The sequence below is a fragment of the Candoia aspera genome, chromosome 4, assembly GCF_035149785.1.
Source record: "Candoia aspera isolate rCanAsp1 chromosome 4, rCanAsp1.hap2, whole genome shotgun sequence".
Classification (NCBI taxonomy): domain Eukaryota; kingdom Metazoa; phylum Chordata; class Lepidosauria; order Squamata; family Boidae; genus Candoia; species Candoia aspera.
Window position 1 is genome coordinate 64,195,143 of NC_086156.1, and position 15,333 is coordinate 64,210,475.

Genomic DNA, 15,333 nt, shown 5'->3' on the forward strand with positions numbered 1-15,333 from the left:
GGAATTTTGCAGAAAGTACCAGTGGTGCTTTTTTATAATACTACCTTTTTCAAAAGCTCTGCAACATATGAAACCACCCTATTTTTCTCTCACAAGTTCTCTGTGCCTTGTCACTACTGCATGACTTTGCAAAAGCTCACAACAGAATTTGTGCTGGATATCCAGGTCATGGGTGCTCACATGTTTTGCTCACTATAAAGAGCAGGTGAAATTCATACAAAAAGTGTGGTCGTACTTACCAGCGAAAGAACAAAATTAAGAACTGCAGTGCCACTGTGGAAAAGGACTGTTACTAAAGTTGTAACAGTGGTGAAAACCAGGCTAACATTATGACTCATCACTATCCAGAGAGATTCTAGGATCTAGAAAAAGAGCAGAATCAGATGCATGTTCTCTGTCACCTCAGTGCACAGGACATGGAATAATGGATTTAACTTATAGGAAGACACAGTTCGACTGAATTTCAGGGAAAAAAACCATTCTGGATAATCAGCTGTTGTAATATTTTAATTTAGATTCCTGCACTGAGCAGAGAGTTGGATTCTTTAACAATCTTTTCCAATGTTATGAATTTGTAACTTGAAGGTAAAACTGGTAAAAACTTTCAATACACAGTATTTTATGATAGTATAGAAAGTATAGTTTCCTTAGAAAAGATAAATATTTGGAAAAACAAAAATTACCAAAACTTTCACAGTCACAGAAATCATTAATGAATAATCCTATAACCACTTTTAAAATAGTGGAAGCTATCAAAAAGACTAAATTGGGGAAAGCTTCCAAATCTTCACGGACTTCATGGACCAGCCCACACCAGAGCTTCCTGTCAGTCGTCGCCACCCCCAGCTCCCCCAAGGACGAGTCCGTCACCTCTAGAATATCACCCATCCATCTTGCCCTTGGTTGGCCTCTCTTCCTTTTGCCTTCCACTTTCCCCAGCATCAGCATCTTCTCCAGGGTGTCCTGTCTTCTCATTATGTGGCCAAAGTACTTCAGTTTTGCCTTTAATATCATTCCCTCAAGTGAACAGTCTGGCTTAATTTCCTGGAGTATGGACTGGTTTGATCTTGCAGTCCAAGGCACTCTCAGAATTTTCCTCCAACACCACAGTACAAAAACATCTATCTTCCTTCTCTTAGCAGATTGTCAACTGTTATTTTACAGATGTTTTGAAGATCAGCTTCTTCAACCGTTTCAAAGATTGATGAATTCTATCTTGCAGGGATCTGCAATGCCAGATTCTTGGAAAGAAACTAATACTACACTTTTACCAAAAGAAGGTTAAGATTTTACTTTAACTAAGAACTATAGACCGATTTCATTGTTGAATAATGACTATAAAATATTTGCTTCAATACTGGCTGATAGAATGAAGGTTTTATAGAATTTTATACATGAAGATCAATGTGGTTTTACCCAAAAGACAATTAAGAGACAATGTGAGAATAGTTTTGGACATTATAGAATATTTATAACATCACAATGAGCAGCAAGCAGCTCTCATCTTTTTATATGCAGAGAAAGCCTTTGACAATCTGAATTGGTCCATTATGTTTAAAGTTTTGGAAAACATGGACTTTGGAGATATTGTTATTCAAAGAATTAAGTCAATTTACATACCTCAAAAGGCACATAATGGTGACTTAACTGAACCATGTCACATATAGAAAGGAACAAGACAAAGATGTCCTTTGGCACCTTTGCTCTTTATCTTAGTGTTGGAAGTGCTAAATAGAGATATTAGACAAGATGAAAAGATAAAGGGCCTAAAGATAAAGAAAGAAATCTTTAAATTGAGGGCTTTTGCTGATGATTTAGTTTTGATATTAAAGGGTCCTTTGAATGTTGTTGAACATCTGATGAAGAAACTGAAGGACTTTGGGTCATTAGTGGCCTTAAAGTAAATAAACAAAAAACAAAGATGTTGGTCAAGACATGACAACGAAGAATTGTTGGTGGGTAAGAGTGGTTTTAAAACTGGAAAAAAAGGTCAGGTATTTGGTGGTGATATAATCAAATACGAATTGTATGTTGTTTCAGAACAATTATGTCAAAATTGGGAATGATGTTAAAAAAGACTTATTAAGATGGGAAAAATTACAACTTGGTCTGTGATCAAGATTAATGTTTTGCCTAGGATGTTGTTTCTTTTTCAGACTATACCAATTTTGACAACAGATGTACCATTCAAACAATGGCAGAAGGACACTTCTAAGTTTATTTGGCAAGGGAAGAAACCAAGAATTAAGTATGAACTGTTACAAGATGCTAAAGAATGAGGGAGTTTAGGTCTACTGGGTTTGAAATTGTATTTTGATGCCTGTTGTTTGCTTTGGATGGACTAGGTGACTGTGAAGAATAAGAAGTTACTGGAGCTGGAAGGACATGATCTGAGATTCAGGTGGCATGCTTACTTGTGGTATGATAGAATTAAAGTTAGTAAGATTTTAAAAATCATTTCGTTAGGCATGCCATATTGAGGATTTGGAATAAATATAAATTATTTATAGTTAAGGGGTAGTTAAGAAATTGTTTTAGTTTTAATGGGATTTTATTCGAATTTTATTGTATATTTATTCAAATTTTTATTGTATATTTATTCTATATTGTAAACCGCCCAGAGTCCCTACAGTCGGAGGAGATGGGCGGTGACGAATTTGATAGATAGATAGATAGATAAATAAAGATTGTCTCCTAACCTACCTTTGTGGCTGTCACCTCAAGAAGCCTTCTTTAGAAGAGAAATGGTGGAGAAACTGAATTGGTTGAGATATAAAGACTCTTTGAATTTTGAGGAAGGTGAAACTAAACTTAAAACAAGGGAACGGCTAGAATTGGAAGGTCATATGTGTCGCTGGTTTACAATTGTCAGAATGAGAGCCAGTTTGGTCTAGTGGTTAAGGTTCTGGGCTAGAAACCAGGACTCTGTGAGTTCTAGTCGCACCTTAGGCATGAAAGCCAGCTGGATTACCTTGGGCCAGTCACCTTCTCTCAGCCCAACTCAGTGCAATGTAGACTAGCCTCCTCGTGGTGCACCCCGGGCAATGTGACTTGTCATGGCTAAATAGTCTACACATCTGGCTGCTGGACCTCACAAGGATTTCCCAGCAAGAAAAAGCAGCATGAACACTGAACTGCTACGCCATACGATTAAAAAAAAATTGTCAGAATGATTTAATTTGGTTAAAAAGACCCATAATTTTGTTAATGAAAAAACACAATTTGAAATGGAACTCTGTACTAATGATGAACATGTCATTACCAAGATGTATAAAATGTTATTGCAAATGAATTTGGAAGAATATGTCAAAGATTGTATGATTAAATGGGCTAAGAATTTTGGGTGCAATATTAGGCTTGAACAGTGGGAAAATATGTGGAACAAAGGTTTGAAATTTACTTTGAATTATAACTTGAAAGAGAACTTTTATAAAATGATGTATTGTTGGTATTTAACACCTGACAAGTTGTCAAAAATGTTCAAAGGGGTATCAAATGTTTGTTGGAAATGCTCCCAAGGTGAAGAAACTTTTTATTATCTCTGGTGGACTTGTGGGAAGGCTAAAAAATTTTGGGACCAAATATGTATTACAATTCAAAAGATTCTTAAAGTGGATATACCGATGAAACCAGAACTGCTTCTTTTGGGTATGATGAACCAACAACTTGAAAAACTTGACAATATGGAACTTTTGTTTTGTTTTGTATATGATAACAGCAGTACGATTTTTATATGCACAAAGATGGAAAGATGCACAAATTCCCACAAGGGAAGAATGGATGGTTAAATTATTGGAACTGGCACAAATGGCTAAATTGACAGCATTGATTAGAGAAAATACTGTGCCTGGATTTGTTTCTCTTTGGAAACTCTACATAGTGGCTGCTACAGTCCTTACACTGTATATGTGTAGATAACTCCTGTTTTTTCTTCTTGGTCTACTTCATCAAAAAGTACCTGACCACTTAACCCACTACAACACAACCAACAGGAGCTATGAAAAGGATAACATTGCCATACATCAGAAACATCTCAGAAACTACAAACAGACTGTTACAACCACACGGCATCGTTGTAAAGTTTAAACCAATTAAAACTCTTCAAAACATCTTATGTAACCCAAAAGACCCAGTAGCCCAAGAAGGAAAAACAGAAGTTATCTACAACATACAGTGTAAGGACTGTAGGAGCCACTATGTAGGACAGACAGGCAGAAGACTAGCAGAGCACATCCACGAACACCAACTAGCAGTCAGAAGACACAATGAAAACTCCTTAATCTCACAACACATGAACAGACTCAACCATACTTTCAACTGGGAAACTAAACCAAGCCAAATCTAAAAAGGCTAGAGAATTCCTGGAAGCTTGGCACTCAGACAAAGCAGCCATCAACAGACACATAGAGGTAAACAAAATTTACATACCATTCAAAAGAGACAGTAGAAAAGCCAAAAGACCAGAACACCTCCTCGCCAGCAATCAACACCCAGATATCCAAAGATTAACACTAGGATTACACCAGATGAACAATTGAACAGTACATTATACCTTAATCAAGGAACTATTAACTCAGTCAATCAAAGAACAGCCCAATCAAGGAACTCCTAAGGAGAGAACATCACCTCCACCAACACAAGCTGGACAAACTATGGTATATAAACAGAGAACAAGGCCCACTCCCTTTTTGCACTGAAGATATTGCCTAGTCTGGCAATGAAATGTCTGCAAGAAAACAACAAGGCTCAGAGAGCACCAAGGACTCCACAGTTTATCCCTAAGCTACAAATATTCTCTTTGATTGGCAGTTAAAATAAAATTACTGAAAAATAATTTTAAAAATAGAATTTATATATAATTTAATGCTTCCTCCATACAAATAAGTAGATTATCTCAAGGAATAGTTTCCAGTGAATCATCACACTTTTTATTTTATTGAAAGAAATAAGGAGTTGAGGTGGTGGTATTGCAAAATTAAAATCTCATAAATGCACTTGAAATTGGATTCAAAACTGATTATAAAACTCCTAAAACTGATTATACTGTGAAGTAGCTTTAGCTTGGATCTTTTAAAAAAAAGAATAAAAAGCAAGGCTCATGCAGAAAGACAAATAAAGCCTATAAAGGAAGCATCCAACAACACAGGGGCCATTTCAAGTTAGATATAGATATACTGTATATCAAGTTCAATATATGCAGTACTTCTGATGATCTGTAAAAGAGAGTTCTAAGTAAATTTTGACAATCTTTATGAATTTCAGCACATTCAGCCTAAATCAGATTTATTTTATTGCTATTCAAGTTGGTAAATATAGATATATAGCAAGTAATACATCGATATATTAAATAGCTAATAAATGTTAGTGGATTAAAAGAGATAGATAGATAGATAGATAGATAGATAGATAGATAGATAGATAGATAGATAGATAGATAGATAGATAGATAGATTACACATAGATTTCCTTCATGATGATCGGTCCCTAACCTGGTCTTTCAAGTCTTCCAATAGTATATGCATGCATGCATGGATGCATGCATGTATATATTGCAATACGTTCTAAACATATAAACCTAATCATTACTCATTTAAATTGCTAGTTTAACAATTACTGTATTTATCTTAAAGGAAGACAATATTTTTTCCCAAACAGTTTATCTTTGTCACGTGGCTCAAGAGTGGGATCAGCTTGTATTGGCAGATTAGAAGCAGAATACATCATTTAAAGAGGCAGGGCTCTAGAAAAACCGGTGTGGAACCAAGTTTCTCCCTTCTCCTGTCTCACTGTACATGCTCAGTCTATACATGTAGAGCAAATAGTCTAGTTCTTCAAGTTTGTAAAAAGTGTTAAGATATACTACTTATGATTCATGACTTACATGCAAGGGGTGTTGGAATTATCAGGGATCAACTCAGCATTGTCTCATAAGCATAGAGCAAGGGGGTCGGTCTAGCAAATGCATCTCTATTGTGCTTGTGGGAAGTCACATGAGTCACCTGATTTCTTCTTCCTCCTCCTCCTCGGGCTTGGGGATTAACAATCTCCATTACCTTGTGGGCAAACATGCAAGCAGGAAGAGCTGCAGAATGCAGCTCCCCCTTTTCATCAACCAGTGATGATTAAGTGCTTTCTACTATGAATCTACTTGTATCCAGATCTACTAAATAAAAGTAAGCTATTTTCTTCATCTAACTATACTGTGAAGACTGAATTTATTTCTGAATGTAATTAAGCTTAATGTACATGTTCCTTTTTTTGGCTCACACTTCTACTCTGCAAGATTGCTGTTAGCTGCTTGGAGTTCTTTTATTAACCTTTAAAAACTCTATCAAGGGGCACACAGAGTTTTTCATTTCTCTTCCTTACTTCTTTGCCTATTCATTTCTTCCCCATCCAGTTTATTTTCCCTCCCTCTTTTTTCCCCTTCCCTTCCCACTACAGTTACCCTTCCCTTTACCCCATTTACATAATATTTTTCTTCTTTTTTGCTGCATCTGGCTCAAAGGAATGTAAGTAAGTATGTGTGAGAGAGAATGGTTTGTGTGTAGAAGGAAGTCATACAGAGATAATTAAAAAGAAGGATAGAGATAATGATGGAAGAAACTTAAGGTAATGGAGGCTAGGAATTCACAGAAGACTTCAGGAAAACAGCATCTGAGGAAAAATAAAGCCATTTTACAGACAGGAAAGATTATTCTAAGAATTATAAGAGCTGTAAGCCAGCACATTGATTAGAATGCTGATGAAGAGCCAAGTGAACTCCAGATGGTGATTTTAAAGAGGTCAAGCCTTTGAACACAATTCTATGCCCATCTGCTTTTATTTTTGTTAAAATAAAGTTATAAAATAGTACTTCCTGTAATATTTATTATAAAAACCACATACCGAAAGAAATGTTTCAATATTCTCATGAACAAAAGAAACAACATCTTGCCAATCAAGCATGTCACTTGCCCAATTATGCTCATGGTTTAAATGCTTTTTGTGACTTTTTTGTTGTCCAGAATGAGTTGCATTCTATAAAACAAGAGTAGAATATTACAAAACATTACATGGATTGAATTTCAGAGGACAAAGGGTATAAGGAACATATTTACTTTTAATAAAAGCTGGAGTAGCCTAGACTACAGATCTCAGTAAAATTACATCAGAAAAAACATGCTTTATGGCAGGGTTCCCCAAAGTGGTCATTATTGAGCCCCAACAGTTGATTGGACTACCCAAGGGGTCGATGTTATTATTTGTAATACTATTGAAGTAGTATTTGTTAAATAATTTTCATATAATAAATGTTTGGGGGGTTGATGAACAATCTGAAACTTCATGAAGGGGTCGATGAGCTAAAGAGTTTGGGGATCCCTGCTTTAAGGTCTCAATTCCCCTAATGCACATAGATATAGATATTTGCTTTCCAAGATTACTGAAAAGTGCTCTGGAGAAGGCCTACTGGTACTTGATAGGTAAGGTAATATAGGTATTTTGCCTCTATATTTCTCTGAAAGGGCACTAGATCCATGTGGTTTGAGTTAGCTCATCCTGGAATTCAATATACTCAGTCCTCTGCCTAGGCCTTTTCGTCAGGAGCATATATGGAAGTCAAGGAAAGAGCTCTTAGGAAGCTAGTTTATACTTTTTCAAACGTTTCTATGCAAAGACAGTGGTCCAATTGCGCACCATATAGTAAGTGTGCAACTGCTTTATAACAAAAAGTTTGACAGTAGCTGGGATGAATTAATTCTCTGTGTCTAAAAGAATCTTAAAATAGCTGTTATAGTCTTTTGTGTCATAGAAAAGGCATACTATAGGTGCTCTATAGATTGTCTGTCAATTTGTGGATTTTAGCACTATTGAAAAATAGCTTTACTCCAATTTTCTGATGGTTAGAGCCATCTGTTCCTCCCTACAATATCGGGCCATGGCACCTAAGGTGAAAGTGGGTCAGAAACAGGATTGCAGTGGTGTCAGCATAAAGGGACAGCATTTCAGACTGAAGTAAGTACCAAGAAGGCCTGCCTGCAAGTAACTGACAGATAATACTTTGGTTTTTGTCATATGAGGAGGACCACTTTAGATGATTTTAGCAATTGATCTGATCTGTAGTGATAAGGACAATCTGTCAGGAATTCCAGTCCTAAGTTCTTTAGGGTCTTATACATAAAGGGTAAAACTTTGAAACTGGCTCAGTAGCTGATTTAGTGGCCAGTGCAGTAGTTTCAGCAATGATGTGCAGCATCCTACTCAGCAACTTGGGTATACATTCTACAACAGTTGTAGGTTCCAGACCAAGGACAAAGATTCACAAAGAATACATTAAAATACAATATAAGTGCTCACATGTATTCACACTTACAGCATGTGAACTATTGTAGCTAGGCTGTCCCTACCCAGGAAAGAGTTCACAAAAGATACTTCTAGTCACCAACATCACTAGTTATACATTGTCACTAATTATACATTGTCATGGACTGTTCAGATGTCACTTTAGACCATGCATCCCCTCCCTCAGTCCCTTCACTGCAAGCACCAAATTCCCTAACAGAATGATGTCATCTTGAAAGAGATTATTTACACACGTAATCATACCAGGTAGAATTTATCTTTTTAACTATTAACAAAATATTTCACAGCCATTTCTCTTGGATCAATATACTGGCAATATAAAAAAGATACTTACTTTCACAAACCAAGAATGATATAGTCTGTCCCAAAGCTCCAGAACTCGTTTTTCAATCACAACAGTGGTATTTACTTTTTCTCCTAATATTTTATCAAGCTAAAGAACACACAAAAAAAGATTTGTGTCAAAGCTTTTGAAAAGGAACGTATACAGATTATGTATTATGTACTTTTGTCTATATTTACTAAATATTCATTAATCAAAGAAACTATTTTAAGTAGAATCAACCCCTGCTCATCCCCGTTATTCATTCACTTGCTAGAAATATTGTAAATGTTGAAAAAATAATTAGATTTACAATAACTAGGAGTATATTTTCTTTTCCAAGGAGTCTTTATTTATTGAGTGCACTTTTTCATTCAATCTGAAAAGATTTACATAGCATTTGGCTATTATTTAAATCATAATGTTATGGCTTTGATTTATATAATTAAAATAATATGGCTTTGGTTTGTATAATTAAATCATGATGGTAATCAGAATGGATATAAAAAGAACAAGTAAAGCAAAGAATTCAGAGTATCAAAACCAGAACTGTATTAAGTTATTTCAGAACCAACATTTTTTTGCTCAGTTAATTCTGCTTAATAAGGGCCAATGTACATTCTCCAAATATGCTTGTGCAGGTCTTCCTATTTTGTTCGACTTCACAAACATCAGGTAAACAAACACATATTGTTAAAACCTAATCTCATAATGATATTAGGAAGGAGCAGAGAATTAAAAACTGAGCTTATCTAACATCTAAAAATTATAGTTTAATAACAACTACAAGTCTCTAGTTTTATTCGTTAATTTGATATATCTATTTTATTAAATACTTTCTATAGTTTTATTTTGCAGACCGCTATGAAATTTGATGAACAGCAGCATAAAAATGTATTTTTTCATTAATATATAGTTGCAGACAACTATTTGCAAACTATGTCAATGTTGTTAATGAAATATGAATAAAAGGTTATTTTTGTGATCATGAATCTTTTTGAAAAGAAAGTAGGAAGTAGCAGAACATTAATCTCCAAAGAGGAATTTCATCATTACCTTATGCGTTATCCATTCTCGACCATACTGATAAACATTAGTAGCAGCTGAATTCAAAGCCTTCTGAATTACCTGTGCTTCAGGAAGCCAGCTAATTAAGAAATAAAATTTTTTAAAAATGCATTCTGACTGCACATAGTCTGATTGCATGTATATTGTCTCATAATAAATAAAGACAGAGAGACAGCTTGGTATTTTTTGTAGGAATGTTGTGAAGCCATTAGTAGACAGCTAGGACCATTGAATGGAGCAGAGCTTAACACAGTGAAAGATGTGCACAGAAAAAGAATATTATCTAAAATAGCTTTAATGAGCACATTAGAAAAATATAGGTTATTGGTCTTACACACTTGGCCCACGCAAGGATAAAGAATTACACACTTAGACAAAGTAGATTCAAAAGGAAGTAAAAAGAAGTCTTACTGATTTATGTGGTCCATTTACATCCATCTCAGAAGAAAAGTTGATTATTCTGGTTCTTCTTTCTGTTCCCTAAACTTAATTTACTCTCAGCCCTCATTGCTGCTGAAGGCTGCATGCAGAAAGGGGAAAAACCTCTGACTCTAGGCCCATGCATGGCTCCAAGATGGAGAGAGCTTCTTCCCAGATGGTGAAGGAAGAGGAAGTGAGGAGTGTGGGAGGGGCAACAAACATCTTCCTCAAGAAGCACATGGAGAATTTGCATCCCAAAACAAACTCATCCACATGCTAATGAGGCATGCAGATTTGCTGATACCTCCAACATGTTGAAGATGTTTGAACAGTAGTTTCTCATGCCAAATAACATACACTCAGATTTATAAGTTTTTCTGAAAATTCAGCATATTGAACAATAGCTATTGAAACGCCATTCCAAAGAACCCTTGGCCATGTTGTTGTGAATATATGCATGCACAAATATTTTTCTAACAATGGCAGAATAATACACATCAAAGGAAAATATCAAACTTCCACAGGAATAGACTCCCTTTTTAAAAAAATATAAATTTTATTGAAGAAAATTTTAACAAGATAAAAACAATACAAATATTTAAAAAACAAAGAAAATAAGGAAGAATAGTGAATAAGAAAGAAAATAGAAAAAGGAAAAAAAAAGAGGAAAAAAGAAAAAGATTATAAAGAAACGGCTTCTGATCTTTTTGACAGTGGTTATAAATGCTTTTATATTCTACCTCTCTCTCTAAGGTTACATCATAATTTTCTTCTTTCCATAAGCTACCCTTTCTAATCTTCAAACCCATAAATCACAAGTTCATTTTTCTTTTTTAATAATAATTTTATTAAACATTACAATTAGAAAAAAAATAAATACAAACTACAAGAAATATAAAAAGAAAAAGAAAAAATATAAAGTGTAGAAAATGAAAAAAAGAAAAAACACATGTCTCATGTGAGAAGCACATACTAGTTCTGGCCTTCCACTTTAGAGCTCTTAAGACATCATCTGAATGTGGAGGACATTAACATTAGCCTCTAGTCATATCACTTCCTTATTAAGTTGTGGATCATGGACCCCCTGGACTCCAAGGATGGGTGTCAAGCCCTGCAAAGGCGGGCAAACTTAGGAAACAAGAACCACTTGAATACCTGTAAGGATCTTTCTTGCTGGTATGGTGAAGTACAGAATCTTGAAATCAATTCTTAATATCTAGTATAATTAAGGCATGGTTACTCTAAGTCTCTCGCTTATTTATTTATTTGACTTATATAGCCACCCACCACCTTGCATATGCGACTCTGGGCAGCTTACAATAAAATAGATAAAATGAATAAAATACATAATATTTATGCTCCACCCCCTCTCTGGCTGAAATATTTTTGTAATGGTTTCCTTCCCTGCGTTCCCATCCATCCATCATGAGAAATGTCCATTTACTCCTGCTCTTTGTTTTCTATTTAGCCAGTTGCTTATTCACAAGAGGACCTGCCTTTTTATTTCATGGTTGTTAAACTGAGAAGTCTTGATGAGGCTTCTTGAAAATGTAAGCAGATGATCACCTTTACCCATCTGTTTAACAAAACCCTAAAAAAAAACTTTAGTAGATGAACTAGACAGGACCTACCCTTAGTGAAGACACATTGGGTATCCCTGAGCAAGGCCTCCAAATGCTTGGTAATTCTATCTTTAACAGCAGTTTCCACTATCTACCCTGGAACAGATGTTAAGCTGACAGATTTCTAATTTCCTGGATTTTGTCATGAGCCATTCTTAAAAATTGGAATTATGTCAGCCACCTTTGTAGTGGCAATACAGAACACCATTGTATTTCGAGGAGTTTAAGTGACATTTTTTTATTTCTTCTCCTTCATGTTAAGAAAATTATAGAAGTTTAGAATTCATTCTGGGCTATGCTTAACCTGCTTGTTTTTCATTCTTGCTTAAAAAATGGGGGAGAAGAGGAAACCCCAAGATTGTTTACGCTAGCCCTAGCTTATCTTTATAGCTTCCCAGGCTCTTGGATTATGTTATAAACAGGTGCCCCAAACCCTGGGAACTTATCTAGTCAAGGTTGAATCCTGCAGTCTCAGTACCATGGAAATAGGGTCACAAGGTTTTAGTGGCAGACTTTGATAAAAACCTTAGGATTGCCTCTTGAGTTTGGAGTCTGGCCACAGAACCCGGTACTGGGTGCTATGTGCATAAACTGGCTTGGGGACTCTCTGCTGATGTTTACTGGAGCTCCCGACAGCTGATGTGAGATTTCTTATCATCTGGCTTGGAATGCTTTCTTGTGTTTCTGTTTAATTTGCCTGCTACAGTTAAACAATAACGCTTAAGGAGACTTTAATGGTGTGATCATTGTCTCTGGATCTAAAAGAACCAATTGTCTTGGCCCCTGATCACTTGGCAGAACAACCTTCCAGTCAAAAGCTGAGTACAGAGACAGGTTGCATTTAATATCAGCTTTAATTTCCTTGATAACTCTTGGGTGGATGCTGTCAAGGCCTGGTGATTTATTGACGTTCAATTTTCAATAAGGCCTAGCACTTCTCTTGTCACCACTATATGGCTCAGTTCATCTGATTCCATTCCTGGGAACAGGAGTTCAGGCTCAGGAATCTCTCTCAATTTTTCTTCTATGAAGTAGGTAAAGAATTGATTTAGCTTCTCTGAAATTTCCTTTCCTCCTCTTAGCACATCTTTGACTCCTTCTTCATCCAAGTGACCAATGGCTGGTTAGCTTTCCTGCTTCTCATGTATTTGAAGAATCTTTTATTATCTGTCTTCAGTTTTGACAATATACTCAAAATTTCTTTCTGCTTCACTGCCTCTGAAATTGCTTTGCCAGAGTTCACACTTCTTTTTTGTTTTCTTCATTGGGACAAATCTTCCACTTTCTAAAGGATACTTTTTTGGTCTTAGTAGCTTCCTTTACAATGCTAGTCAAGCATGCAGGCCTCTTCTTGAACTATGGGGCCATTTTCATAGTTTCAGGAATGCATTGTGTCTGATTCTCTATTATTGTGGTGTTAAACAACACCCAAGCTTTCTGGAGGGAGCATGGCCTTTTGACCATCCTTTTGTGTTTCCTTTTCACCAGACTTTTCAATTTTGTGATTGTGTGGGATCTAATATATAGGTTATTGCTTCTTTGAATGTTGAATTTTATTGCATTATGGTCACTATTCTCAATCGGTTCAACTACCTGTATTTCTCTCATCAAGTCTTGATATTTTAAGAGTAGGCCTAGTGTTGTCCCTCCCTTGTTGGTTCCATCATCAATTGCTCCAGTACATATTTATAGTATCTAAGAATTTTACAGAAAGCACTGGCGTGGGTTGGTCCACGAAGTCATGAAGAGTTGGAAGCAACTGAACGAATAAACAACAAACAACAAGAATTTTACTTCTCTGTCATGGAAGATTTTAGAGGAGATGATAAATATATTCATCTGTAAGCACTTAAGAGAATAATGTAAAGTCAGCATAGATTTGTCTTTCCAGGCTAATTTTGTCTCATTTTTGGATTGGTTATCTTTGTAGTTGACTGTAGAAATGTTATAAATACCTTGATTTCAGTAAAGCATTTTAAACAATATCTCATGATATTCTGACTAACAAACTAATTAAGTGTGGGCTACTTAGAGACTGGATAACCATATAACATGGATTTTGATAGATCTCTCTCTGCTGTGTCTCATTTATTTCAGATATTGACTTTGTTAATTGCTTGTTTGCATGCCTCCTGAGTAGTTGTAATGACAGTTCCATGAAAATATTGACTTAATATGAGGCTGTTGTATAAAAGTCAAATACCATGTTTGGGAACAATCAGAAAAGTAGTAGAAATATACAATAACTGCAAATGTTGTAATGCCTTGATATGAACAAATGGTGCAACTACACTTAGATGTTGGCTATTTTCTATTGGTTCACTTCTATATAGCCCTTCCTTCTGGAGAAGTCCAAAATGGTTTACAATATAACAATTAAAAATTCACAAACATTAAATCAAATTCACTTAAAAAAAAGAAAACAGTATAAAAGATAATGAGCTCCTACAGTAATTGGCATTCTGCAAATTATATTATGTATAGCTGTCCTCTATGCATCTCAAAATGGATACTGCAGAACTGTCAAGGTACACGAAAGGACCGCCAAAATGATAAAAGGGCTGGAACACGTGGTTGTGAGAAAAGTTGGGACTTTTCAGTTCAGAAAATGAAATATAAAGTTATGCAGCAAACCAAATTTAAATGAAAAGCTGATTTGATGCATGTCTGGGTGCTCATGTAAGATCTGTTGGCATTCTCTTAAAGTAACATTTGATTTAAGGAAGAGCAAACAGGTACTGTGTACATGCTTAGCACCAGACTATACATGGCACAGAAAAAGTGGATAAAATGCTAGAATGTGGTTTCTTCCAGTGAAGTATGCCTCTTGATTTGAGTTGCTAGGAATATGAATAGGAAAATGCTATAAAATTCTGCTTGAGAATCTACTATTGGCTTTATCACTGACTACTATGAGAACAGAATTCTTTATCAGATAGAATTATTACCTGACCTAGGATATCTCTTCAGTTTCATGACCCAAGGAAGAAGTTAAATAATTTATTTTTTAAGGAAATTCCCCTCTGCATAATTACAAAATCTTAGGACACATGAATTTCTTGACATAACGAAGTGGTAAGATAGTAATTTGATCATAGAATCATAGGGTTGGAAGTGACCTTAGAGGTCTTTTCTTGAAAACCTTCAATCTTTTCTTGAAAACCTCCAATGATGGAGCACCCACAACTCCGGGAGGCAAGCTGTTCCTCTGCTTAATAGTTCTCACTGTCAGGAAATTCCTCATTTCCAGGTTGGATCTCCCTCTGATGAGCTTCCACCCATTGCTTCGTCCTACCCTCAGGTGCTATGGAGAATAAATTGACACCCTCTTCCCTGTGGCAGCCCTTCAAGTATTGGAAGACTGCTATCATGTCTCCCCTCAATCTTTCTTTTTTGTTTTTGGCATTTATTGCAAGTATTAGCTCATTCTGAGCCTTAGCCTTCCTGACTCTGTCCCTGCAGATTCGGGCTATTTGCTGATAGGGAGGCAGTATCAAAAGCTTCCATAATGATTTGGCAATAGTGAAGGAGAGTTTGTACATATATGTCTCAATCCAG

At 35.7% G+C, this 15,333-nt stretch overlaps 1 protein-coding gene across 1 annotated transcript in view; it reads right to left on the reverse strand.

Annotated features, from left to right (window-relative positions):
• TMEM245 (transmembrane protein 245) overlaps positions 1-15,333 on the reverse strand; it is an 80,313-nt gene that overhangs the window by 15,938 nt on the left and 49,042 nt on the right. Inside the window, exons 9-12 of the mRNA XM_063300318.1 lie at positions 9,722-9,812; positions 8,678-8,776; positions 6,889-7,020; positions 240-362 (exon numbers count right to left, since the gene is read on the reverse strand). Of these exons, the coding sequence (XP_063156388.1) occupies positions 240-362; positions 6,889-7,020; positions 8,678-8,776; positions 9,722-9,812 (445 nt within the window). The remainder of the gene's footprint in view (positions 1-239; positions 363-6,888; positions 7,021-8,677; positions 8,777-9,721; positions 9,813-15,333) is intronic.